The 27,065-nt window shown below is 50.4% G+C and overlaps 1 protein-coding gene across 5 annotated transcripts in view; it reads right to left on the minus strand.

The window, feature by feature from the left end:
• Positions 1–8,316: 8,316 nt before the first annotated feature.
• The window catches only part of nonC (serine/threonine-protein kinase Smg1), a 135,571-nt gene continuing 116,822 nt past the window's right edge, over positions 8,317–27,065 (minus strand). For all 5 annotated transcript variants that reach the window (XM_089586421.1, XM_089586420.1, XM_089586418.1 and 2 more), the window contains 9 exons: positions 25,793–26,109; positions 24,899–25,103; positions 23,404–23,667; positions 19,529–19,609; positions 18,650–18,778; positions 15,970–16,114; positions 13,477–13,569; positions 12,106–12,212; positions 8,317–9,749 (listed from right to left, as the gene is read on the minus strand). In XM_089586421.1, coding sequence (XP_089442547.1) covers positions 9,672–9,749; positions 12,106–12,212; positions 13,477–13,569; positions 15,970–16,114; positions 18,650–18,778; positions 19,529–19,609; positions 23,404–23,667; positions 24,899–25,103; positions 25,793–26,109 — 1,419 coding nt within the window. In that variant the 3' untranslated portion in view covers positions 8,317–9,671. The remainder of the gene's footprint in view (positions 9,750–12,105; positions 12,213–13,476; positions 13,570–15,969; positions 16,115–18,649; positions 18,779–19,528; positions 19,610–23,403; positions 23,668–24,898; positions 25,104–25,792; positions 26,110–27,065) is intronic.

A 27,065-nucleotide genomic window follows, 5' to 3' on the forward strand; every position in this document is an offset into this window, starting at 1 on the left:
CTTTTTCGGAGACCTCCACTACGGCACCCCTTTCTCTCTTTCACTCCCACCTTCCTCCCTTCCCTCACGGCGCGGTTCAGGTGTCCACCGAGGTATGCGAGACAGATATTGCACCATTTCCTTTCCCAAAAAACAAAAACAAAACAAAATCCAATAACATCCCTTTACGAAAAATTGAAAATTGGTTTTTGAGGAAAGGAAAATGGCGCAGTATCTGGCTCTAATATCTCGGTGGACACCTGAACCGCGCCGTAGGGAAGGGAGGAAGGTTGGAGTGAAAGAAGAGAGAAAGAGGTGCTATAGTGGACGTTTCAGTAATAATTCCGACCACCTGGGGATATTTAGCGTGCACTGCCATCGCACAGCACAGGGGCGCCTTTTGCGTTCCGCCTCCATCGAAACGCGGCCATCGCGGTCGGGTTCGAACCCGGGTACTCCAGCTTGGTAGGCGAGCGCCCTAACCACTGAGCCACTCAGCTGCGAATCAAAGAGCACTACGCCCAAGTAAATAGCAGCCTTCGTCAAAGCTACCGGCAACGGAGAGTTTTAGCATAGCGTATTACACAAGCGCTACCACAGCGCACGCACCGAGAGCCGCCAGCGGGCACGTGAAGATAGCTCCAAGGTGCGAGGTACAGGCCTGCTGCGGGCACACCTGCCGCGTCGGCAAAATCCGCGCATGCTCATCGGCGCCTTGCGGTTTGCCAGCTGTCTCTAATATGACTTAAGCTTTGCTTTAAAACTCTAGAGTCCCGTGTACTGTGCGATGTCAGTGCACGTTAACGAACCCGAGGTGGTCGAAATTATCCGGAGTCCTTTACTACGGCGTCCCTCATAGCCTGTGTCGCTTCGGGACGTTAAACCCCAATAAACCAAACCAAACCAAGCACCTTGAAACCGCTTTACCCCAACACGCTTTATTCTCAGAGACAGCCACATTTTTCAGCGAACTATACCAAGCACATATCTGTTGAGCTCAACAGCATCTTAGCGCCCAAGACACACACACTACGCCCTATATTCGTGCCAAAGCAGAAGAGAACAGTGCGGCAAACTGCCAAGTGAATTGAATTCAAGCCAGTGTAGGTGGCGTAGCAGATAACAGAGTAGACGCAAGAATACTCGACAGCCGCAGCAGCGAAGGAACACGTTTGGTAGCAGTTTCAATAAAACGCTATAAAGCTGACACGCGGGAACGCTGCGTTGAAATACGGGGTGGAAATGATGACGAGTGGCGTATATGCAGTCGAATCTTCACACTTCGAGCTCCAAGGGGACGGGAAATTTGTTGAAACTGTGCGAGGATGGAATCAAAGGGAAGGCGATTGGGACGAGGGTCTGACGACTTGAGTTGATCCGGTAACCGCCATGGATAGCGTAAGCGCACACGCAAGGCCTTCTCACGCGCGTGTGGCCGATATATGTATGCTGAGGTGTATCAGTGGTGGATATTTAGCTCCGAAACACGCCGGGCTCACGTTGGCACTACGTGGTCACCGTTTCCAGATGCCCCAGTGAAACTGACTAGGAACTCTTTTTATCGTGAGTGCTACGTCACGTAATTGGAGACCTTCAGCATAGCGCGTACCACAACCACTCACCGTGTGTTGCGCGCATGCGCACATCGTGCCGTGGGGGCGCCAGACGGTGCCAGGTGCCGGTCAGCTGCAGGGTGCCTCGATGACTAGCGCCAGCGGAGGCGAGCGAACGTCCAGGCACCCTATAATCAGCTTCGGGCCCGCCTGCCAAATCACGACCAATCACCGTGCGCACACCGACGGAGCACGATACACGGTAGGCGGTAGCAGCTGTACAAAATATGCTAACATTTCTTAATGTTACAGACTCGCGGACGCTCGCTTCTGGACTGGAGGCTAGCCGCTGCACTGCCATAATTAATTGGCTGTTGCCGGCGCAGACCACCTGCGGTGCCTGTCTGAATTACCAGTTGCGTACACATGTGCACCGACTCGTTCGAATTACCGGGAATTTTTCCTCGTTGAAATACAGGTGATCTGGGCAGGACACAAGCGTACAAGTTCTAATAAACCAGAGGTAAGCGAGTTCTAATAAACAAGGATTCACGTAGTGTTATGCTCTAGCGCAATGTCAAGTGCCCTGATGTGCGGGGATACGAACATTTCCTCGGTAAAGTATGCAGTAAGAAGAAGAGCGCGTGCATACACACAAACAAAAGGCCACGGTGAGTTTGGATGAGAACGCGTGTGGTGCCTGCTCTGTCCTCTTCCATGAGCATGTGTCTCAGCTAGGACTGTCAGCAGTTTTTTAAGCATGCTTTTCAGTATCGGCGATGATGTCAATCAGAACAATGGTTAACTAATAGCTCTTCATTTACTGAGAGGTTTACAACCTAGCGTAAGTCCACATATCCACATCATTTTTTAGATTTTCGAAAAGTCGTTCTCGTCACCGCTCCAGCGCAAGGAATTGTGGGACCGCACACGGGCGAAATAGAACGCAGTTTTCGGTTTCGCTGATCTGCAGCCCTGAATATTCTCGCGCTACAGGGGAGAAGGGATCGGATTTTAAGGCGGAAGCCTTTAATGCCTCGTCGTTGTAAGCAGGAGTTGTCGACAGAAATGTCACGCTTTTCAATTGGTCGACATGGTCGTGACGTCACAGTGCGCGAATTTCAAACGGGGCCAGTAACCATGCAAACTTTGGCTAGTAACCATGCAGCCAATTAAAGGGATCGTATAGTGATGCTCCGAGTAGGTGGGATTGAGTTTGGTTAATTGCTTAATTGCCAAATTAGCCTAATTAACACTTCTAGTCAGGCCAGATAAATAAATAAAACCGAGTAGGAAGAGTGCGAGACGAGCATGCTACCCATGGACTTCGCCATGCCAGCTCGATGGTTTGGAATGAACAAAGGCGCGTCTAGTGAATACGGTGTCTTCGTTCACTCCCAACTTCCTCACTTCCCGTTACGGCGAAGTTCAGGTGTCCACCGAGATATGCGTGACAGATACATTTCCTTTCCTCAAAAACCAATTTACGGACGAGCAAGGCGCAGAGCCGAACGGGCGATGGCGTTCTGCGGACTCCCTGGCAGCGTTGCAAGACGCTGGCGCGTTTCACTCTTACAGGCGAAGCCTAACATCTTAACCACACATCAGTGACACAAGCAGCAACACTGCGCTCGCCTCAACGCACTTTAGGTCAACAAAGTGTCCCCGTGAATTTTTCCGTCGGCGCTGTTTCTCAAGAACCAGTGGAAGGCCGCCCTGCTCAACGCCAGGTCGTGTAGGAAACTACTTCAGCGCACCTGGCGACTGGAAGAGAACGGGTGCTTGAAATAGAATGATTCCTACGCACGCACATAGCGTGCAATAAGGCTGTGGCAGTGGCCGAATTGTTTGAGGGACCGGGATATGAAGCTAGCTCTGTTTTCGCAGCGGTGGTTCGAATTCCACACCGGGATTTTCACCCGCAACGCTGGATCAGTGGTTAAGGCGCTCGTCTACCAAGCCGGAGTACTCGGGTTCGAACCCGCGACCGCGGCAGCAGCGTTTCGAAGGAGGCGGAACGCAAATGCGCCCGTGTGCTGCACGATGTCAGTGCACGTTAAAGATTCCCAGGTGGTCGAAATTATTCCGGAGACCTCCCTACGGCGCCTCTTTCTCTCTCACCTTCCTAATCGGTAAATTGGTTTCTGAGGAAAGGACTGTCTCGCATATATCTCGGTGGACACCCGAACCGCGCCGCAAAGGAAGGGAGGAAGGTGAGAGTGAACGAAGAAAGAGAGAAAGAGGTGCCGTAGTGGAGGTCTCCAGAATAATTTCGACCACCTGGGGATCTTTAACCTGCCCCTTCCTCCCTTCCCTTACGGCGCGGTTCAAGTGTCCACCGCGCTCCCCCGTAACATGGACACCGACATGCACGAAAACAGACAAGCGCGGGCTCGGGCTCTTGAGAGACAACACGGCTCCCGACCCGGTGTATATTATGTAGACGTAGCAGGGCCATCACCCACGGGATTTTACACAGCCGCTGTCGTTCACCAGGAAATGCACGTTGATGGACTCTCTTTTCGAGCCCCGAATTCAATGCTAGCCGAGGAAGTCGAGAATCATCATTACGGACTCCCGAAAAGCATGTGATCATTGCTTGGCAGGGGAGAACTCCCCCTTAGCTGCTTGCATTCTAAGACGGACTGCCACTGATCCAACACCGAAAAGAATCATTTGGGCTCCTGGCCAACAGGGCTTACGAGCCCGAGCGCTTACTCACCGGGCTCCTCATCCCAGCTCTCCTGGCTCGGAGACTAACCAGCCGCTGCTGCGATTCAGGGAAATAATAAGGAATTATAGCGACATCCACCGTCTTTACCCGGCCCCTGCAAAGGGGCTGAGTAAGACGGAGGAGCGAACTTTAAGGCGCCTGCAGACAGGTACTCTGCTCTGTCCTGCAATCATAAAACATTACGATCCTAACACGGATGGGCGACGCCCGCACTGTGGGGAGACCTGTGATATCTTCCACATGGTGTGGGCATGTACTCAAAATCCCCACCACCCCCCTTCCAGAGAGGCATGGGAGACTGCCCTCCTCAACTGCTCCTCGCTTGAGTCCCAAAGGGCTCTGGTGAAATGGGCGAGAGACGGGGCCTCGTCATGCGGTGTCCCGGACTAGGGACGCCGACCATGTAGCGGGGCCACTTTGTGGCTCCCACACTCTATTTCAGCAATTAAAAGTTTTCACCACCACCCATAGAGTTTCTTACTACTACCTAGAGGGAAAGCTGGCGGCGCTGCACTTCAGCCAACATGGACGCTCAAAGCATCATGGGGCGGTGAGCTACTTGTTGCGGCACAGTCGTAGTTTTTCGGGAACACAGAGTGGCAGTACTAAGGCGTTTCATTCCGAAAACGTAGTTCGTGTGTGCGCAGACGACTTTCGCGCGAACGCAGTGTGCAAAAGCGATAGTAGTGAAGACGCAACGACACACGACGCCAATAAAAGGTTTTACTCTTCCGAAATGCCATTAAAAAACCTCTTGAAGTATCTAAACAACAACATTTTTTTTGAAAACATATTTACTTTTAAAAGTGCGCCTGTTAACTACGAAATATTAGTTTTTTTAGTGTTCATCACTTGGCCAATAGGAAAGCTAGTCATGTCTTATTTTAGGCAAACTTTGCACTTAAATGCTTTTCTGCTCGTTTGTTGCAATCATTAGACAAGATATTGAATGTTAGGACGTTTGTAGCTATCAAACAGCTTTATTTTTTTATTATTTTTTGGCCAAAAGTTACAGTTCCGCAACAAGTAGCTCACCGCCCCATGATGCTTTGAGCGCCCATGGTGGCTGAGGTGGTCACGTGGGGTCTCCATGCAAACTCCCATAGACGGCTTGCCAGCTTTCCCTCTAGGTAATAGTAAGAAACTCTATGCCACCACCACCGAGATATATGAGAGAGATACTGCTCCATTTCCTTTCCCCAAAAACCAATTTTAAATTCGTTTTTCTTCTGCTCGACACCGTTGTCATGACGATGCGACGCTATAGTTGACTTTCCCTCCTGTCGCTACGGGAGGAAGTGAGGCTGACGTCTGTATTTGCTAGACTGGTGATATGGAAGTTTCCTACCCCTGGCCGGGCCCTGAGTTCGTAATTAAACAGGACAGCCGTAGCAGCTTCGACCAATGGAATCCTGAAATAGGGACAATTTTCGGCCGCCGCGAGCCCTTTTCGAAAAGCGCGCGTGGCGCGAAGCGACATCCATCACTCGGCGTCATCAGTGACAAGACATGTGACCCTTTATCTCGCCCTCGCAGCGGTGCTCGCCGCTGCTGCCGCTGTTCCATTAGAGTACACTCTAGTTCCATCCCACAGAGTCTCTCTCTAGGGAACGTCACGTACGTAATACCTGCGCCCGGAACATGACTCGAGTGGCCGCTTCGAGCCGCCAAAGACGCGTGCTTTTCGAAAAGGGCACGCGCGACGGCGAAAATTTGTTGTGCCATAGCGCCCAAGGTAATCGTCATTTCGAAATACTATATATTAAGTGCTATTGCTATATTACTAATGGCCGGCTACATATTTCCGAGCACAACAAGGCGCCTAGGTACGTGACTAACATGATTAACCTGTTTTCTGACGTGCGCTAACATATCACAACTTCACACAAGCCAGTTCAATACCTTAAACAAACGTACTTTTGCGCTAAAACAACCGGTATATTAAATCGAAGGTTGCATTACATATCGTGACCGAGTAACGCTGAAGCGTGACTTTACTACATTGCAACTGATAACCGCTGTGCGAAACGTGGATGTCGATTCCGTGAGGTCGAAAGCTGCCGTGCACCCATCTAGCTGTGTCGCTTTTTGCTTGTACGAAAGTTACTTCCCGCTGCCGGCAGCGGGAGGGAGCATATTGGTGCACATATATAGTACAATATTCCTTTCCAGACTTTCGTCGTCGTTTTAGTTGCCAAGTTCCCCTTCCAACACGGTCGACCTCAGGGTTTGGTTTGATTTATGGGGTTTAACGTCCCTGGCCATGAGGGACGCCATAGTGGAGGGCTCCGGACAATTTCGACCACCCGGGGTTCTTTGATGCGCAGTGACCTCGAGCATATCACATGGGCTTCTAGCATTTCGCCTCCTTCGAAATGCGCGACCGCCGCGGACGGGCTCGATCGACTCGCACGTCTCTAGGGTCGGCAGCCGAGCACCGTAACCACCGAGCCACCGCGGCTGCAGCATCTCAGGAACCGTCGCGTTTCCCTTTGACCCGCGGGTCTGCCAGAGAAAAACCACGACGACGACCTGAAGATTGCAATGCGATAGCATTGGAATTGACATATGTCGCCGTTGTGTGTGTTTGCATGTTTCTTTGCACTTGTAGGTCCATCAACCACGGACTGCTAGCCGCAGTAGCAGGTACTCGCTATATTAGCATATACAATTTTTTTTTTCATTTTTTATCTAGTTTTATATCTAGGTTGCTCTGTACGGATACAACTCAAGAACGAAGCGGCTCTTGCCGGTCAAAAGACCCCCTTCAGCCAACGGCGTCGGCCGACTCTCGTAACCCTCCTATAGTGGCAGATGAAATGGGATAATCCCCTCCTTGCATAGTCGGAGCACAGTAGCCGATAAGCCATAACCACTGAGCCACCCAGATTGGAGCGGCAGCGGAACCGGTTTACAAAAGCCCAGGTAGGCGTTTTGACATCCATCTCGTCCCGATGGAAATGTTTTTCTTTCTCTCCGACTTTCTTACCAAGTGCTCTGCCCTAACACTGCGATACATTTAAAGGGCAACTGACTACCCTCCGGTCGAAAGCGTAGTTATATCCATCGCAATCAACAACTTCGCCATGCTCCTCTCCTTCCCTCGAGAATTTTCTCTCCCGCGCCTCGTCGATTAGGCTCCGCAAGGCAAAAACCCTTCCTCCTCCGTTGTTAGCCGGAGGCTCTAAAAGCTGACAAGCGCATCCCAACCTGCCCTTTCGTGATTTTTTAGTGCAGCCAGTGGTTCCTCTTTTGCGCCGGCTTCAAAACTTGCTCAGGACTATTATAGTAGGATAGAACTTAAAGAAACAGTAGTTGCAAACACTGGGCCGCGGCGTCCACTAGTACTCCGCTGCCCAATCACAACAGTAAACGAAATCAACCTTTTTAATGTTTGACTATATGAAACTATCCATGTGTCAAAATTATGGAGCTCAATTTTTTTCTTCTGCTAAGCTTCTTGTTTAGGTAACAAGAAACGTTTAAGCAGCACTTTTTTATCATGGAGGAATTCTGCGCGCGGAGGCTGAATGTGGGCGGAGCTTCACTGGAGACGCAAGTTGTATTCGACTCTAGAAGAACGTATGAAACACGCATTTCGAATCTGAAATGGAGCGCTGGACTACCGGGTTCCACTCCCAAAATGCCTTTGTCCAACCTGTTTATAGACCGCTCTGTAAGGGCTCTCTGGGAGTCACCATTGCCCACTGGTCTGTTGTGTGCACCCCACACTAGCTCGGTTGGAGCGGCAGCGGAACCGGTTTGAAACAGCCCAGAGAGGAGGTGCTTTGACATCACCTCGCCCGATGCATATGAAATGTTTTTTTCTTCATCTCTCGCTTTTTTACCAAAGCTTGCTCTACCGTAACACTGCGATAGTGTTTAAAGGGGCCCTAAGGATCATCTGCGGACATAAACTCGCTCAATCATTCCATTCTGTTGTCGTGAACACCTGGGCCAAGTAATAAACTTCTACACTCAGCAGAGAACCCACAGTCACGCGCGAAAGTTCAAGCATTTAAACACTCCTAATAACACACACGGACAATGTTTGCAATAAGAGTTTTTATTTGTGCAATCTCACATACTAAGGGGAAAAATGAGATGGGCCCGAGGAAACAAGGAAAAAAATAGAAAAGCACACCCAAAACAATTAGAACAGAAAATGCATCCTTGTCCAATACAAAAGCTCTCTCTCTAAACCTGCTCGAAGTAGACTGGAGCAGGGCAGATAAAGGTGCTCATGCGGAGATGGGGGAAGAAAAAAAAAAAAGAGATAGACACGTTTGACTGCAAGCTACATGAATGACTCTCCAAGTCTCTGCATTAATCAGCGTTCACACTGACCTCACACAAGCTTCTAGCGCACGCGAAAAAGAAGGAAAACCTTCACATGTCCACAATAAAGGGGGGAGGAGGGGGTGGCACAGGAAACCAGGAGAGAAATACATTGCTAGCAGGGGTTGCTACACATTCAATCAAATAAAAAACAATAAAAGCAGGCCGAAAAAAAGGACAAAGATGAGAAGAAGGTCGAAAGCGCACAGCGTGCTCTTGTCATGCACTTCCCAAGAGATATAGCATGAAGAAGAGCGCATGCTAGCCGCTGCTGCTTAGGTTCCTCGCTTTGTTTTTCCTCTCCGAGAAGAAATGCTTCAGCCTTTCGCATCTGAAAGGGCAACTCCCACTAGCGGTGTCCAAATCGGAAAACACCAGGTAGCGCCACCTTCCAAAGAAACCCCTTGTTCTCCCACCTTGCCGGCCAGTGGCGCCATCTGTTGATGGCCACTGACAACACTCCTTCCTCGAGCAGCCCCCGAAGCAGACGCAATAAATGTGTGCGTATGAGTTTCAACCAGCACCACCCGTGCCCTTCCCAAGTCAAGCTGGAAGGCAATGTCGTCTGCATGCAGGAGGAGCCGCAGGGTTGGCCGTCGTCTGCTACAGAGTCCGGTGCGACTGGTATCTGGTGCAACCGGCTGCAAGAGGGGGAGGGTCACGGTAGAGAGAGAAGAGGATGATGGCAGCTACGGTCATTATCGGGGCGCGCTGACAGCCCCGGCCTGGTCGTTTTCCGCGGCGGACGCTTCGGTCGCACAGAGAGAGACTTGAGGAGAGTGTTCTGCTTAGAGTCGACGTAGAGGGGTTCGCTTGGCGTCGTTGCCGTGGCGACAGCGTTACTGCGAGGTGGCGAGCATCTGGCCATCCTCTCACCTCCTTATGTTTTTTGTTTTGGTTGCTTTTTTCCCCCACCCAGCGGGGTGGTTCGTGGAGGGGACTATCACTCGCGCTTGCCGTGGACCTCGGGTGCCGTCGTAGTCGTCGTCTGCTGCTGTCCCGCGTTGTCTGCTGGAGCCAGGAATTCGCTGCCCCCCACTCCAAGGGAGGGCGGTTGGCGGGGCGGATCACACCCAAGGCGTCCAGCCTTCGTACAGCAGGGCCAAGTTCTCCAGCCGTGTCGCCTCGCTGATTATGTAATCCACCTGGGCAAACACAAGGCAAAGCACGGCAATGCCAAAAGTGTCAAAGTTGGTGAAAGGGCGAGGCACTAAACATAAAGCCTGGAAAAATCTCTGCTAAATAAACAATGTACAGACTGACATGTTAACTACAACTAAACCTGGATGCAACGAATCGCCACGTAGTGAATTCCTCTATATTTTGAAGTTGCTCAAATAAAGTGTATTTGTGTCTTCCATGCAATGAAACTGTAACGGAAATTGACCCTGCTACAACGCATTCGCTTCGCCAACCACCTATTAGCTAGTGCCGTATTACCGTTTTTATCACATAACGATCGCACTTGCATAATAATCTTACCCCTGAATTTTGTTGGCAAATATAAATTTTATTCCCAGTGCAATGATCGCACCCCGAACTTGCTGCTGCAAATTTGTCGTGTGCCAAGTCTAGCTTACGATGATCGTACTTCACAGATGGCACGTGCAGATGACCATCTTGCTCTGTCAACCACCATTTTTGTTTTGATGTCCCACTGGCAGCCGTCTGCTGGTTGCCCTGCAGTCACACGGGCAGTCTAAACGCGGTTATGCTTAACCACGGATACCAAACTTAACTGCAGTTATCTCGAATCACAGTTCGCCGTTGTCACAAGGCTTGCCACCGTTCTGGGTTGCGGTGCAACGAACTAAGTGACGCGGTGGTCCGGAGCGAAGCGACATTAGCAAATGTCTAGCAGCGCAGTTGCCGCAGTGTCAAGAGTGCCGTCCAACGGTGCTGTTCGGTTGCAGCACTGCCTCCACAGCCGAATACATCGCCGCGCTACCCACAAGCCGCCTGCGCCAAGGTAACATCTCTGCGGCGAATCCCTGGTGCCAGTGTCAGAAAACCGTGCTAAACTTTCTTGTTCTCGTAAATAATAAGCCCTCGAATATGGGAATGTCAAAAATGAATCCTCCCTGAGGATCGCTGACCTGTACCGAGTTTCTGGTAGGAATAATAACTGCGATACAAGCTAGTTTTACGTTCGCAGCTGCGCAGCAGCTGCCGCCGTTGCAGCGCGACTGACCCGATCTGCTCGCACACCAGCTTCGCTGCTAAGGTGTCGCTGAAATCGATCGTATATCTTCCTTTTAATATGAAACAATGAGGCTGTCAGTAAGGCAGTGCCATAAGTAAGCAATTTAGTACAGTGCCGGTCAATTCAAAAGTGTCGTTCGCTGTGGTTTCGATACGAAACAAGGTAGGCCTAGTGACGACTAGGGAGTAGCCCACCAGAGCGTCATCGTCCACCACACTCATGGGCGGCACCATTGTGGTAAGCTCGCGGAATCCGGTGCTGCAAGCGTTGCCAATGTGTCACCTAATTTAACACTGCAGCAGGGATCGCACATTTTCCAGTGTAACGGCAGTAAAATGCGTAGCTTGAGCGCCGCAGGACGTTGCTGCAGTATGCTGCTGCTGCACCTTCGGATGAGATCGAAGGCTGCATAAAGTGATGTCGCACGGCACTATACACACTGCCTATTTTGATGCGTTGCTCTTGAAACATGATTTAGTGCGAAGAAAGTACGTTTTTGAAGCGGGCCAGCTCGTGCGCTTTTCGCGCTTGGATGCCTATGGGCACTTTCTGTCCATAGACACCACCACCTTCTCGGTTAACGACGTAAACTGAGGTGGCCAAAGGGTTCGCGATAACGACGGTTTGGTCCGCTGTGTGGACAGCAGTAACCACAGTTAGTAAAAACCACGGTTACCTAAACTACGGTTGCAGGTAGTCTGACCTGCAACTTGCTTGCGTTTTCGATGTTCAAAAATTTTTTGTAGAAAATTTACTTCAAATTTGAGTCAATTTTTTTTAACAAGAAGTGGGGCTATTATGCGAGTAAATACGGGATACTCCGCAACAACTTTTTGAGACAGTGGAGTCAAAATTATATACTCGAAACATGCCCTGTCTCCTTTCACAATGGAATCTAATCCTCGCTTGCAGTTATTAGTTTTCCCATAAAACACAGAATATTGCCAATATTCGTCATTCAAGGCATGTTTCCAATGTAATTGCCAACTTTCAACGTCGAAAGTGAAGAAAAAAAGTTTTCTTGATTACAAACAATTTGCTTCACACGTCTAGTTATAAGAAGCTGCAACAGATGGCGCCAGCTGCTTCTCTGACGGAATAAAGCTACTGCAGGAAGAGTAGTGCCAGAAGGCCAGGCACACTGCTGTGCTGCCGAACTATTTGAAGGAATGATACAGTTGCGGACGCTCCGCACCTGTAGCGTTCCTTTCACTGCCAAAAAAACAGCTGTTGCCGAGCATAGCAACGGCACTAGCTCCTGCTATAGTTGCCGGATCACGGCCATCAACCCCCCTCACCTGCTCGGCAACACTGGAGCGCTTGCTGCTGTCAGGGTCACGGCCGTCCAGCTTCATCTTCACCCTCCGCCACACTCCGACAGCATAGCTGTTTCGCTCTTGCAGGGCTGCAGGCAGAACACAGTCAGGCCATTAACAAACAGCACCTGAACTGTTGTCTCACAAGACCTAGAAGTACTAGGAAAAGCTGCAAGCCCTTTAGGAGGAAATTCTTCTGTAGGAGGATAGAAGACTGCTTTCTATTTTATTCAAAAATGGTTTTAACAGTGGCATGCTGAAACTTCATGTTCATATGCCAAAATATAACACTGGGTGCGATGGCTACCTTGCAACTGATGAAGAATTCGGAAAACCAGTTGGCTTCTGGTCATAAGAAGTGCGCACTCAAGGCCTTAAAGGGACACTGAGGAGAAATTGAAGCTGGCTTGTATCAACAGAATACCAGTTCCCGATTACAAAAACGCCACTTATACTGACAACAAAGCTCTTGTAACGTAGAAAAGAGCAAGAACCAAAATACAGGTATCGCCGCCACAGGCCAAACTCGCAAGCACAAGCGTAATGACGTCATAGGACAAAACAGTGTTGCTAGAACCAATGGTTCTAGCAACGCTAGGACACGAGAAACCACAAATCACTGAGGCGCAGCCAATGCATGCACAAATCTCCTTGACGTCGGCAGATGGCGCCACGTAGCCGGCAGCTACGCGCGCGCCTGCAGCATCGGGACCAATCAGCACCTGCTCGCTGGCGTTAGGCAGGCTCCCGGTATTCCGCTAACGGTAACAAGGTACACGGTATGCTAAAGGTGTCTATTTGCGAGAACTTCGTTGACGGCTTCGAGAACGGGATCCATCGTAACGCTGGCAAAACAGCAGTGCAAACGTAAATGAAGCGACAGTAGTGACGGCTGCAATAGCCGATAGATGCCTTCAACGTGTGGCCGGCGGTAGCTTTCTTTTCGGCTGCTGCTAGGCCGCACTGCTGGCCGCCAGAAATCACGAAGTCTGCGCTATGTCATGCGCACGTCATGTTTCACGTCACTCAGTCATGTGTCGTCATAAGAGAATCCCAAGTTTGAATCCGAGCGGCGGGAAAAACTTTTTCAACTTCGGATCCAAATTTCTTTAAAATAAATGCATCTTTCGCTGCCGGCCAAGTGGCAACAAAGCCATGAAATGCCGAACGATCGGATTTTGCTTTAAAAAAATATTAACTGAGCTCTCCTCACTGTCCCTTTAAAATCTGCTGCATGAAATTTTGTAATTCAAACAGGGAGCAACCCCTATTAGATGGAAAATCCCACCCCCTTTCCAAAATTATGGCTAGACAGGTACTCCGCACAGATATAAGGTGAGGGCTACAACGTACCTTTTCCCGTCCTGGGGTCCTTGTTGACTTTCCGGTCGGGTGTCTGTTCAACACTCTTGCTCACTGTCACATTCTTGGGTTGGTCAAGACCATCTAAAAACAATGAAAAGAACAAAACCAGTGAGTTGTAGACAATGCATCCTGCAACAGGTTGATGCTCAAGCATGGTTCCAAAGGTTCCAAATATAACACAGCATGAGGTATGCTCTGAGGAAGATGATCTGAGGAAAGACTCTTGTGCAAAAAAACCAACAGGACGGTAACCACTGGGTAACGTGGAATTCAGCGACAGATGTTAAGGTATTCATATTTTACAATATGCTCTGGCAGAGAATATGAGAGCGACCTCACACCTGCATTGTTCTACAGCACTCTTTCTAGTTTTCCACACACAGTCTCTCTTTGTCAAAGTTTCCTCTCCAGTCTGCTGCTTTAGGTGCATGGTGCTACCGATGATTCTCTCCTCTAGTGGCGGGTTTCGCAGCAGCTGCTGCAGGTGGGCCGTGCTAGATTCCTCTGCTCTTGCCAAACCCTTCCTCCTTCTGTGGTAACCGTGTTCAGGATGGTTACTGTGGTATGCCTTCCTACACTCTCACTTACGGTAACCCTCAGTGCACGTTAAAGAACCCCAGGTGGTCGAAATTTCCAGAGCCCTTCACTACGGCGTCCCTCACAGCCTTAGTCGCTTTGGGACATTAAACTCCCATAAACTAAACCCTCCTCCTCCTTCTATGGTAACTACTCTCCAGTCGGTTACCATGGCAACCACATAGCTGTCGCGCCTTTCACTCTCACCATACCCTCCTTCTCTGGTAACCTTCCTCATCTTTCCAGGGTAACTACCCTGCGGGTGCTTTCCAAGGCAACCGCCGACTGATTGTGCCTTCTTATGCTTTCGCCATACTCTCCCCGTTGCAGGGTTAACATCCTTTGTTTGGAAATTCCTTCACTCTCGCCACACTGTCCTTCTGTGGTAACCACTTTCCGGATGGTTCCCGGTATAACCACCCTACTGTTACGCATTCCTACGTTCTCCCCACACCCTCCCCCTCCTTCCAGGGTAGCTACCTTTCAGGTGATTCCCATTTATTAAGAAGGCACTCTCCGCTTGCGCCTTATGCTCTCGCCATACACCTTTCTCCTGTGCCACGGTAACCACATTAACCGGTACGAATTCTTATGCAATTGCCATACCCTCACCTCCTTCCACGGCAACCACTTCCCGGACAGTTGCCGTGGAAACCACCCACTGGTTACGCATTTCACCACTTACGTGATACCTTCCTCCTTCAACGGTAACCACCCTTGGAGAGGTTCCCATGGCAACGCACCCATCGGTTAAGCCGACGACTACGGCATACTGCGACATACTGCTACTGCTATTGTAACGCAAAACCCAGAAACAGGCGCTCAATAGCTATCTCTGTAATACACCACAGTCAACAGAATTTTCTTGAAAGCAAGAACCTATCAGTGAAGTTCTACTGATGTCTTGATACGCCCACTTTCCTATCCGCTTGAGTAATCACGCACATCAAGTGTGGGGGCTCTGGAAAAAGTATGCTCATATCCTTCCATGGATGATATACCACAGTGGGTGCAGGACAGTACACGGGGGCATCATTGGAGAGACCAGCCAGTTTGTGAAGCAAGCGCCATTATTTAAGTGGAGAGAACACCACCAATCACTGCCTGGCACTGAATTGTAACAGCCACCTTTGATTTTAACTAAGGTACACATGTACACGAAGGTCCAAAAATAATAATGTAAATTTTTATTTGATGTCTCTTGCAGGTTCAAAACAATGACACGTGGGTCAGCAACCACTCTTCATGAAGGAAAACCGGGTTAAACACTAGAGAATGTGGAGCAAAAAAAAAAAACTGCACTGATAATGGCGACGTCACGATCGGAGCACGCCCGTGATAAAACAAATGGTAAGGTCGCTGTGCAATTACTGTGCATGCAAGGAACCTGTTCTTAGCACAGTCGCTGACCGGTTTTTCGGACTCGGCGGGACCCGAAAAATGGTCTGAATAATCGAACAGTCCAAAAAATCCGTGAACTTAAAAAATAAATAACTTAAAAAAATAAATAAATAAATTCAAGATGGCGCCTTTCATGGTGGCGGCAAATGGGTTTGTAGTGACAGTGATGCCCGCTCGCGTCTATATTAGGCTGAAATAACAAACTTTCGGTTGAAAAACGATCACCAAAATATTGTTGGCGCCTATTAGTCCTAAAGTTCGAACTTTTAGACTCCGCAAAGTCAGAAATATCGGTCGTGAAAATGTACACGTTCCTATGAGGTGTGCGATGGTTCCTCAGTGAAGTCCAAAATATCACGCTAGTCCGAATTATTGGAGTCCGAAATATCGGTCGGCTACTGTCACAGCCAGTATCTGAACAAAACCCCACCATCGCCCCCAAGTGTTCACAAACAGTCGTACAACAGGGCAGCAGGTGCAGAAGCTATGCGGTGGTGACCTCACCCTGGGCACTGGCGAGCTCTGTGAGCCCCTGGTAGACGCGGGGCACCATGGCAATGAGCTCCGACAGGGCCTCCTGGACACTGTCACTGGGTGTTGCATCCGGTGCCAGCAGGGTCCGGACCAGCTCGGAGGCACGCTCCGAGAACTGGGCACAGGGTGAGAGAGAAAGAAAGAAAAGTCAGTCAAGAGGTGTCTGTGGCCAACTGTACCTCAGCTGCACAACGCAGGCTCACACATGGACACACCCGCTGCTTGCTCAGATGGCAGCCACAGACCCAATTGAACAAGCATGGGCTCCTTCAAAGCAGTTACTGTTACCCTAGTTGATAATCAATCCACAGAGCAGCAGAGTTGTTGCATCATGTCTCCTTTGTTTCTGTGACAGAAAACCCAGACAGCCTCATATTCGAATCAAAACCCAATAAACAGAGAGGGAGAATAAATCCCTCACACCTTTTTTCTTATTGAAATTTGATTTTTTGCTTGGCTCAGTTCGAATTTCTTTTACTACAAAAACGTATTCATTTGCAAGAATTTTGTGGTTAACTGGGAATATACTTTTCCACCACGCAGTTCAAACTTGTGACGACGAATTCTACAGAATTACGGACTAGTACGATCGCTGATGGGAAGTGGACGATGATGTCGTCTACCCACAGACATCGACAAACACACAAGTCCTGGATGTGATTGCAATCTGCCTGCAAAAACAGCAGGCATGCACGAATAATTGACAGTTTTGAGTATCTGGTCTAATAGCAAAGTGTTCAATGCTCGATTCGATCTGAATGTTTGGTATTTGGAATCTCTTAAGTATTTGCCTTGAGCAAACGATGTTTCTGTAACTCTTGCTGTGCGTGGTTTCACTTCAGCGTCCCTCCTCTGGGAAGGCACTGCATTGCACACACAACCAAAGAAAGCCCGACCTTCGCACCACATGCCTGCGATCCCGCGCGTACGCCGAAGCTGCTCTGCACATACGCGCAGCAACAGACACAAGCAGGTAGAAATGGACTGTGCAATGCTAATTCTCTCCAAACGGAGGACGCACGGCTCCTTCGACTTTCGCGGGACGAGTCTGAGCTGACCGCAGCTGCCACAGCTGCAATTCACTAAACAATCGCGATGGGGCAAGCAAGAAGGACAGCTAGCATGAGACACAGGGAGAAGGGTGGGTACACCCAGCAGGTGCCCATGCAGTCACTGCTTAAAAGCAACAGCTGCACAATGATGCAATCGCAATTAAGAGCAGCAGTCGGAGGCCCCACATGCAAGTCTTACACCCCGCAGACACATAGGCCCCCCATACACAACCAGGTAGCTCCCCCAATCTCCAATGGCAATTTTGACGGAAAGTTGATGCATCATCAAAGAGTGTCACAAAGCTTCAATGCATTTTTTTTTCTTGTGATGACCTTCTGTGTTAAAAAAACAACAACATGATTTTGAAAATGCCTATCACGCCGTTCAAACTTCTGTGTGTGCCATAAGAACTCAAAACATTCACTTCGAACCAAAAAAAAAAAAAAATGGCCTGGCTTAGCTTATGGTTAAGCCTAGGATGCGAAGCATAGTCGGCATCGGTGAGACATTCTTGAGTCTGCAGTAAAACCATTTCTTCTGCGCGCTGCTCCTTTCGTTTCTCACGTTGCTTCTTCCGGTAAGCACGCTCCTATACAAGGCGCTGTTCCCGCTGTTCAGGAGTTTCTTCAGCACGCATTTTCCGTTTGTTAGCATTTCACCGCTCGAACCGAGTAGAAGTATTCAAAGCTTCATCCTTCACCTCGGCATCGGTTGTCGAACGCTGCCGTCTAGCTGCATACTGTGCACGTCGCTTGGCAAGCCGTACTTCTCGTTCTTCTCCCGTTCCCGTGGCGCTTTGTAACTTGCGCATTGCGGTCTGGCGAGCCGCCCTCTCCCTGGCCGACATCTCGCTGCTCAACTGACTCAACGAGTGCGTCGCCTTTTGCGTGACGTCAGTATCTCCTAGCGGTAGGAGCGGGAGTTAGGCCACCGGCGGAGGCTGCGCGTCCGCAAGCGAGCGCACGAGGCTCCAGCTTTCACAGCTCTTGTGACGTCATATCACGTGGTGCGCCGATGAAGGTCAAGTGGTCGCTACGTGGCCATGCGCGGCGCAGCAAGGAAGAGCTCGGTTGTGCGAGTAATATGCTTCGCATAAAAAACTATTTTCATATGGCTAGAAAATGGGTACATGGTTCGGGGGGTTTAACCTCCCAAAGTGAGCCACGCTATGAGGGAGGCCGTAGCTTAGGGCTCCGGAAATTTCGACCACTTGGAGTTCTTTAACGTGCACTGACATTGCACAGCACATGGGCCTCTAGAATTTCGCCTCCATCAAAATTCAGTCGCCGCAGCCGGGATCCAACCCGCATCTTTTGGGTCAGCAGTCGAGAGGCATAACCACTGAGCCACCGCGACGGCTACATGCCTAGAACATAGCCTCTAGTAAAAATTCCATTTATACTCCATTCCTTGTCCCTTATCTGTCTTTCAAAAGCTCCCCTCTCCTTAGAGAAACTTACTCTTTGTTCCCTAGAATGCAGCAATCAATCAATATAGGCCAACTCCAATTTGTTCCCAGTGCCACTTTAAATGGACTATTGTTTCCTTTCTTTTAAGTTTTAAGCTTTTAAGCACCAGCAGAGTGGAAGGTGCTCACCTTGCGGTAGGTGGACAGGTACTCCTGCACAGCAACATCCTCGTGGCGTGCCAACGACTTGAGGAGGGAGCGCAGCTCAGACAGGAGCTCGTGGTGCTTTCCCAGCACATCAGCTCGCAGCGTCGACACCTGCACATGGTTCAGTGATCATTTGTGCTAAAACCTCGTTACAAGAGACACTCAAGGGACCCAAGAAAGATGTTTCTTATAACCAAGGTCTCTTGTAACCTAAAATTCTAAAAACACTGAGGAGTTGGACTAGGTAAGTTCATCCGCGTTGAATACATCGTCGGGGTTGTAACCGTGAAGTAGCTGAGGAAGAAGTTCACCATCTCTCAGTGAGGACATACAGTCTGTGATATGGCAATTTCGGGGCTGTGAGAGTGAATGCAACTATGTGATGTGTGACATGAATCGAGGCAAGGGAACGAAAAGGGCAGCGCATATGAGTAGGTACAATGTCAGCCGCGTTGCGTGAGTGTATCTGGGTTGTGTCTCTTTTAAATAGCGAAGAATTTACTCTAGGGACCTGAAAAAATTGCCCTTAGTAACCGAGCGTATCTTGTATGGGATGTGTTAACATGGTGAACATTGGAAAACCAACCAAACCACTTTCAAATGTCTCTTATAACCAAGTGTCCCTTGGCTAACCATGTCCCTTGTAACGATATTTTACTGCACCTTGAAAGCTCCGCACCAGGCCTACACTGCAACAGAGGAACTCATAACCTCGACTTCCAAGAGGTGTTGCTATCTCACACAGCTTGTATACATCTCGCTCGCATTTTCACCCGAGACGAGACGGAATACTTCAATGTGTGCCCTTGCATCCAAAGGCAGCAGCCCCAGCAGAGCTCCGTGAGGTGAAGAGGCCCTCACCTGCTTCTGCAGTGCTTCCCTGCAGGTGTCTCTGCTTGTCTTGGCCTGCTCCAGCTGTTCTCGGCAGGCACTGAGCGCCACCTGGATGGGGGGGGGGCACAGGGCACCACGCATTAGACCCACTCAACTGGGACCGCTATTCAAAAGCTGCCGCTCAGAGCATGCACACAGCACAAAGCACTCAGCGAACAAGTGGTGATGCTTACTCCCTCTTTTGTCTTCATTTCTTCACCCCATTCTAGTTTTGTCACATAGTCCACCTACTCCTTAATGGTATAAATGATACGGAATAAAAAAAAAAATCACTTGTGAACTACCAGCCCAGGCCCCCTCCTGCCTTGAATACAGCAGCAGTTGATATAATTTGTGAACACTACTGATGTTCAGCCTTCATCAAAGACATTTAAACAGTTATGTAACATCTTTTGCTTGAAGGCGCTACAAGAAAGCGGTGTTGTGGTAAGTGGAGTTTAGCATTCCAAAGCTGCGTGTTGCTGATGACAGATGCTGGAGTGAGGGCTCTGGATCAGTTTCAATAGACCTTTTCACAAATTCTGCAGCGCCACCAAGCGGCTGCGCAAAGCACTCTGGGAAAACGGAGCGCCGCGGCCATGGCCGCGGCGCCGCGGGCGCCGCGCTCCGGTCTTTTCGTTCGTCTCTCCGACTGTGCCTGATCACCGGAAAGCCATTCTCTGCCATCTCGTCGCCATCGCTGTTTCTTATACCTGTGCTACACGGGAACGCTCGAATGACATCTGAGCAGAATTACATTCGAGAATTGGAATGACATTCGGACTCGACGGACGTGCGCGGTGCTACACGACACTTTCCAAACGCATTCAAAGCCTCAGCTCGTTTTCAGTGTAGAACGACGACGACGGTCACACTAGTCCGACAACGACACTTTATATGTCACGCTCAACAGCAGCATGTTATTATAGTGAAATACAGTCGAACCCGGATATATCGAATTCGATGGGGATCGGAAAATAGTTCGATATAGCGAAAATTCGATATACAGATATAGGCTAAAACTGCACTCCCGATCATAACAAATTGTGGCTTACCGTTTGGAACAGCCGCGAATCACATAGTATGGGCGCGCAATGTGAAAGCGCTTTATTTCGCGGAAAAAAAGATAACTAATTTTGGGCTGCTTTTTCCCCTGGGAAACGAAGTTCAAAACACTGGCCTCGATCTTCTCGAGACTGTCCAGGTGCGAGAGCACAGTGCCTTCCATTTCGCCGCAACAGCGCCGAATCAGGCTAACGCTGACGCCAGTTCAGTGGCTGCGCACGGACGCGTTTCTTCGACAACACAGTTGCCCTCGTCGTCGCTGGAGTCGGCGTCTTGAACGCCAGCTACCGCTTGAACTTCGCTGTCAGCGTTAAAGTCCTCAACAGTCACTTCGGACGGAACGGCGCCGAGAAAATTGGACAAGTCGCGAAACGCGTCGTCCAAGCACTCATCGTCATCTAAATCTTCCGGACATTAATCTCCGGCCACTTCAAGGCCTGCCTTGCCAAAACAGTTGGCTACTGGGGCCTGCTTCACGTCGCGCGTTGAAACACAGGCACACACACAAAAAAAACGCGAGGCGCAGAAGAGCGAAGCCTATGCGAGCGGCAGTCAACGCGGCTGTGAAGGAACGACAGAGGGAAAAGAAAGAGCAGGGAGAAAGATCGGCGCTCTGGGCTTCGTTTTTTTTTTTTTTTTCTGAGCTCTCTCTTTTCCCCAGACCCACGATGTGCCCACGAGCGACCGTTTTCTCTCTCTCTCTTTCCCCAAGAAGCGTGGTCGCCGCGCGTCTCCATGCGGCGCTCTCTCTTCGCTGATCTCCAATGACCTTGACGGAGCACATGCCGGCGGTACAGGAGGAGAGGAGGAGTGGGAAAGCTAGCGCCGGCGGGGCGCAAAAACGGGGAACAAAAAAGAAAGGGCCCTGCGCCTGCTGACTGCGGAAATGTACTCCGCTGAGGCGGCTGAGGACCGGACAGGAATGTCTTTGGGGAAAGCGCACCTTCCAGGGGCGCGGCGCAGCGTTCGATATATCCAATGTCCGGCGAAAATGGAATTCGATATACAACGCAACTGTCCTATACTTTTACATAGTATTTTCAAGGGGGTAATCTGTGTGTTCGATATAGCCAATAATTCGAAATATGCGGGTTCGATATATCCGGGTTCGACTGTATCTAGTTTACTATGATATGATTGCAGTGGGACAAGCTTTTCAGGCCAACGACACCGACGAATCCGATCGGCGGACGGTCAGCCTTGTCGGCGGCTGAGCGAAAGCACAGTGATGAGGCGGCGATGTGAATATGTTCGCGCTTCTACATGAGCGAAACGGACAGCTATATTTCATATATCCACATCTGAAATCTCCCCAGCGATAAGCATTTGCCAAATTAATTTTCGTCGACGACTCCCTTCCCTTCCGCGACGACTAGGCCTAGCGAGTCCGCAGGGTTGGATCTGTGATTGCGGCGGTTGTTAAGAGCGAATCATAAGCTTTAGCGAATGAAAATGGTCACCGAGTGTAGTTTTGGCAACAGTGACCTGAAATCAACTATTGCTTACATCACAGGGCACGCATATGATGAACGGGAAACGCCGGTGTGACCCAAACTGCCGAGCCGTGCTTTACGGCCAGCAGCAGTCGTCGCTGTCGCTAGCTTGTGGATAACAAGTCAGGCCGTTTCAGTTAAAGCGAACGGTCGCCAAACATACTTCTGGATAAATTAGTTTAAAATAAAGTACTGGTCACGTCGGAGGAAGCCGGGGCAAGAAGCGAGAAGCGCCAGTTTTGCGCGATGTCAACAGCCCGCTGTCAAGTGTTTCTCAGGCGTGCGATCGCATCATCGCTTCCCACACATTATCACACTGCGTAAACAAGCACGGCTACTGTCGGTAAAAACGAAAACAGGTTGTTTAATAGAACTAAAGCGCCGGTTGCGTTTTATGTCATGAAAACGAGCACTAGCTGTTCGTACGCAGCGATGTAAACAACAGTATGAGTGCACTCGTGCTCATCGGCGCACTCCTGAGAAATTTCATGCTGACGCGGTAGATGTTCATTGCTGTAATATTATCTTTAAGCACTCCCTTAGACAGACTAACAGATAACCACCACAGCAGTGCGCTGCAACATTTTGCTAAGAGGCAACCAACAACGCGCACGAGAAGACGTACAACGCCTGAACACGGCGGCACAACACAGCAACACGCTTGACAGCAGCCGACGCGGGAGGCGATCGCTCCTTTCTCCCATCATGCTTTGCGCGGATCCGCTAGGGGATGGCGCGGCGCTGCAATTTGTGGAAAGGTCTATCATCTGGACTCCTTTGACATCCGCTGACATCACACAGCACACGAGCATTTTTGTGCTGTGTCACCAGTGAAATGACATTGCTGTGGCCAGCATCCCGTGACTGGGGGCTCTCATCAGCTGAGCACCTGAGGCACTGACCAATCACTGCAGGTGCCATAAGAAAGCTTGCTCAGCTGGTAGATTTTATCCTGAACATCAACAGTAAACAGTCGTTCCTACCCGAGAACAAATATGGTTTATGGGGTTTGACGTCCCAAAGCGACTCAGGCTATGAGGGATGCCGTAGTGGAGGGCTCCGGAAATATAGACCACCTGGGGTTCTTTAACATGCACTGACATCGCACAGTACACGGGCCTCTAGAATTCCGCCTCCATCGAAATTCGACCGCCGCGGACGGGGTCGAACCCGCGCCTTTCGGGTCAGCAGCCGAGCGCCATAACCACTGAGCCACCGCAGCGGCATGTTTGTTGGTGACACTGGCCGAGGCCTGCAGAGTTTCAGACCAGCACTAAGAGAGTGGGTGGATGGGTGGATGGGCACCTTATCGAGGAGGGAGCGCAGCCACTCGACGCTGGCCTCGGCCGGCAGGGGGGCCCCACCCTGGAGCTGCAGCAGCTGCTGCTCGGCGGGGGACAGGGGTGCCGAGGCCCCCTCGGCCAGCATGCAGCTCTCCTGGCAGCGGTTGAGCAGACCCAGCAGGCCTGCATCCCACGACAGGGCCTCCGTGGTGCGCGTGCGCAGCGACTCGTGCAGCAGCAGAGCATCGCTCGCCTCGTACACCTCCGACGCAACTGTGCTCAGCGCCTGCAGGAACACAACCCCAGTGGGGGGGGGGGGGGGCTCAACCTCTCAGACTCGTGCAGCAAGGCCATTTGCACAATCTAAATCAAAGACAGACTCGAGCCCAGCCCCTTTGTGGAAGCATCCCCGAGCACTTGTAGAGTTGTCACCTTCATCAACAGAGTAGAGTTCAGCACAGGAGCCTCTCCCACTGGACTCCTATTGGTCCAATCTTGCCACTACTGTCAGCCACCCTATCCCAGAAAAATTTCTAATCTGCTGCCAAGAGCTGGTGAGTGTGTGCGCCAATCGATTGTGTGCGCTCAGAGTTCGGTGTGTCCTAAGTACAGTTTGTTACAGACAGTACGTTTTACATGAATAACATTGAATCAGCTTCAGGGGTTGGATATAAGGCATAACTAGCCCTACCTGGGGTTTTTTGTAATTGGGTTTGACTGTGCACTCTAAAAGAACTGCACTTCATATTCAAAACTGCACTTGGTCAGTTATTAAAAAACAAGACAAAAGAACATGCTGAATAGAAACAAATAAACCAAAGCTTGTGGCATTATACCCCTGTTAAAGGAGTTGACTCCATCTGTAGAATGAAATGAAGAACAGAAAAATGAATGCTCTTAAACGAGGAAAGACAAGACAAAATTGAACTGGTAATGATACATCATATGCGTTCTGAGTAGGTTCAGTTCAACAACAGAAATTGTGCGTAACTCAACTCAGAAGTAAATGAAAGACAGAACTGTGAACCAACTACACTGATACATGTCACACGTGAGAAGAGATGCAAGAATGCAATACACGTGGGTAAGATTTCAAAGGAAGAATACAGCGTGAATGGAGGCGTTGGACGAAGAATGAGAAAGACACACTACAAGTGCCCGTTTTTTTGTCTAACAATCCTGTTTGCGCAGCGTTTTTCCATTTTGAAATGAAGATCATGCACCCAGCCCAGCTTGCTATCCTACTTACTGCATGTGGGTGGGAACAACTGTGGCAATGAAACACTCAAACGTGCACACAATCTAAGTAATGATTCTAGAATGTCCCCCCCCCCAGTGCATTATTGATTGATTGATTGATTGATTGATTGATTCAATTTTATTTGTCAACATTCATACAAGGCATGCTTGTGAGAACATCTGGATCCCTAGCTAAAAGCTAGTTAGTATTCAGTTTGCCTTCTTCCCTGTGCCCACGAGCAGTGTTCCTGTCCCAATGGGAGACCACCACCAGATACCTGGAGGGGCTCCGTCCACTGGGCCACCAGGTGGGTGAAGCTGGTGCGCGTGTCGGCCAGGGCTGGGTTGGCACCCCCGGCCCACTTGAGACGCTGCTCCACGGCCCCCGCCAGGGACAGGTGGGCCTCCCGGGCCTCGTGCAGGGTGGCGTCCAGGGAGCCCACCGCCTGGGCCGCCTTGCGCATCTCCGCCAGCAGGGTGGTCCTGCACACACCCAACACGCCCCCATGGCTACCAGGCACACACACGGGTGGTTGTCTCGAGGCTAATTCCAACCACCTTCAGATCCTTCAGAAGACAAACCTCGGTACACGGGCGTTTCACCCTCACCTTTCTTCCGTAGCCAGCATCAAGCCTATGAACATGTTTAGTTTATTTTAATGGGGTTTAACATCCCAAAGCCACTCAGGCTATGAGGGACGCCGTAGTGAAGGGCTCTGGAAATTTCGACCACCTGGGTATCTTCAACGTGCACTGACATCGCACAGCACACGGGCGCCTCTAGAAGTTCTCCTCCATCGAAATTTGACCGCCGTGGCTGGGATCGAACCAGTGTCTTTCGGGTCAGTGACCACTGAGCCACCGCGATGGAACTCGAAATTTTTGGTGGATGTAAAAAATGCAAAGGTTCGCCCCTTGTTTACCCCATAATTATATTATTAGCTTTCCGTTTAAAAATATACACCATTCAGTGGCCAATCATTAGGGGAATTGCTTGTGCAATTCCGTTATGACGCCTCCATGCGATGGACATGCACTGAAGTTGTGAGAATTTTTCTGAAGAAAAACAAAAACCACAGCTAGGGGTGCGTAGCATCACGGACACACTCAGCCTACTGTAGATGAAGAAGAGGAGGAGGAAAGCAGAGAGAGTGAAAGCAAGGCACTCTCACCGTGCGGGCAGGGTCTGTCCCCCGGGGTTGGGCAGGGCCTCCTGGTGGAGCCAGTGGTGGGAGGCCAGGCGCAGCTGGCACCGGTGCAGCCTCACCCTCAGGGCCCCCTCCGCCTGGTCCAGCCGGGCCAGGAGGTCCCGGTGGCGACGGGCCGCCTCCAGGGACGCCACGGCCGAGAGGGCCTCCGCACTGGCTGCCCAGCCGGTGGACAGGGACTCCAGGGTGTGGCTGCCCGCCGGCTGGCCACTGGGGGGTGGCAGCGGGGACAGGGCAGCGCACAGGGAAGCACTCACCGCCAGGGACGGCAGGCCCATGATCTGCACAGAGAGAAGAGGAAACCATCAGCAGAGGGAGAGAGAGAGAACCTGCCACACATTATGTCCTCCCGTGATGTGAAAAAACTGACAGCAAGAAACATACTGCACGAAATCGTTGGGTCACCTTCAATGCTCACTGACAGCAGACAGACGCAGACGTTTTTGCCAGCACCCTTCTCTTGTTCAGAACGATTACAGTGGAACCTCGATTATACGACGTTCAGGGGACCGCGCGAAACCGTCGTATAATCCGGGTGTCGTATAATCGAAAATCAAAGAATGCGGCCAGTGGCGCTCGGCCTTGCGCCGAAAACTTTTGACCGGCTTCAAGCCCGCGGCAAGTACGCCAATCAGATTAAAAAAAGACAAAACCCAGCATTTGTTTGAAACAGATTTGTAAAAAAATATTTATTACAGTTTAAAAAAAATCGGTAATTTTTTTTTTTTGCACCTTTGCCCAACCTCGGCGCATCAACTTTCTTTCAAGGGCTGCCACGTCCGGCAGTAGGTCGCCAACATCGTCGCGCGCGCAAGCAAAGCGCCGGATGTTGTCGACGCTCTGCAACACGTCCGCGTAACTAGGAATGGGAGCGCAAACCTCTGCATCGTTGTCCACTTCAGAAGTTTTATCGTGGGGCACAAGCATCCATTACTTCCATTACAAAAAGCACCGTGGACGCCGCTGTCCTCGCTTGGGCGAGCGCGGCCTTGCCCGCTTATCTGTTTTTTCATCAGCGTCGGCTCCTGCGGATGCATCTGTTGCTGGGACCCGCGTCTTATCTTTTCTCTTTATCTTTCCTCTGATCTTTTAACTCTCCTCGGCAGCGGTGGTGGCTTGGCTCACGCCAGTAGGCGGGCCCGTGCGCTTTCCTTTTCATCCTTCTCTCAGTCGCAACAACAGGCAGGCCGCGCCTCCTTGGGACTCCGACTGCACAGGCTCGACGAAAAAGAGAGCA

This window comes from Amblyomma mixtum, chromosome 4, assembly GCF_055824585.1.
Source record: "Amblyomma mixtum isolate Tamu chromosome 4, ASM5582458v1, whole genome shotgun sequence".
NCBI classification, from domain to species: domain Eukaryota; kingdom Metazoa; phylum Arthropoda; class Arachnida; order Ixodida; family Ixodidae; genus Amblyomma; species Amblyomma mixtum.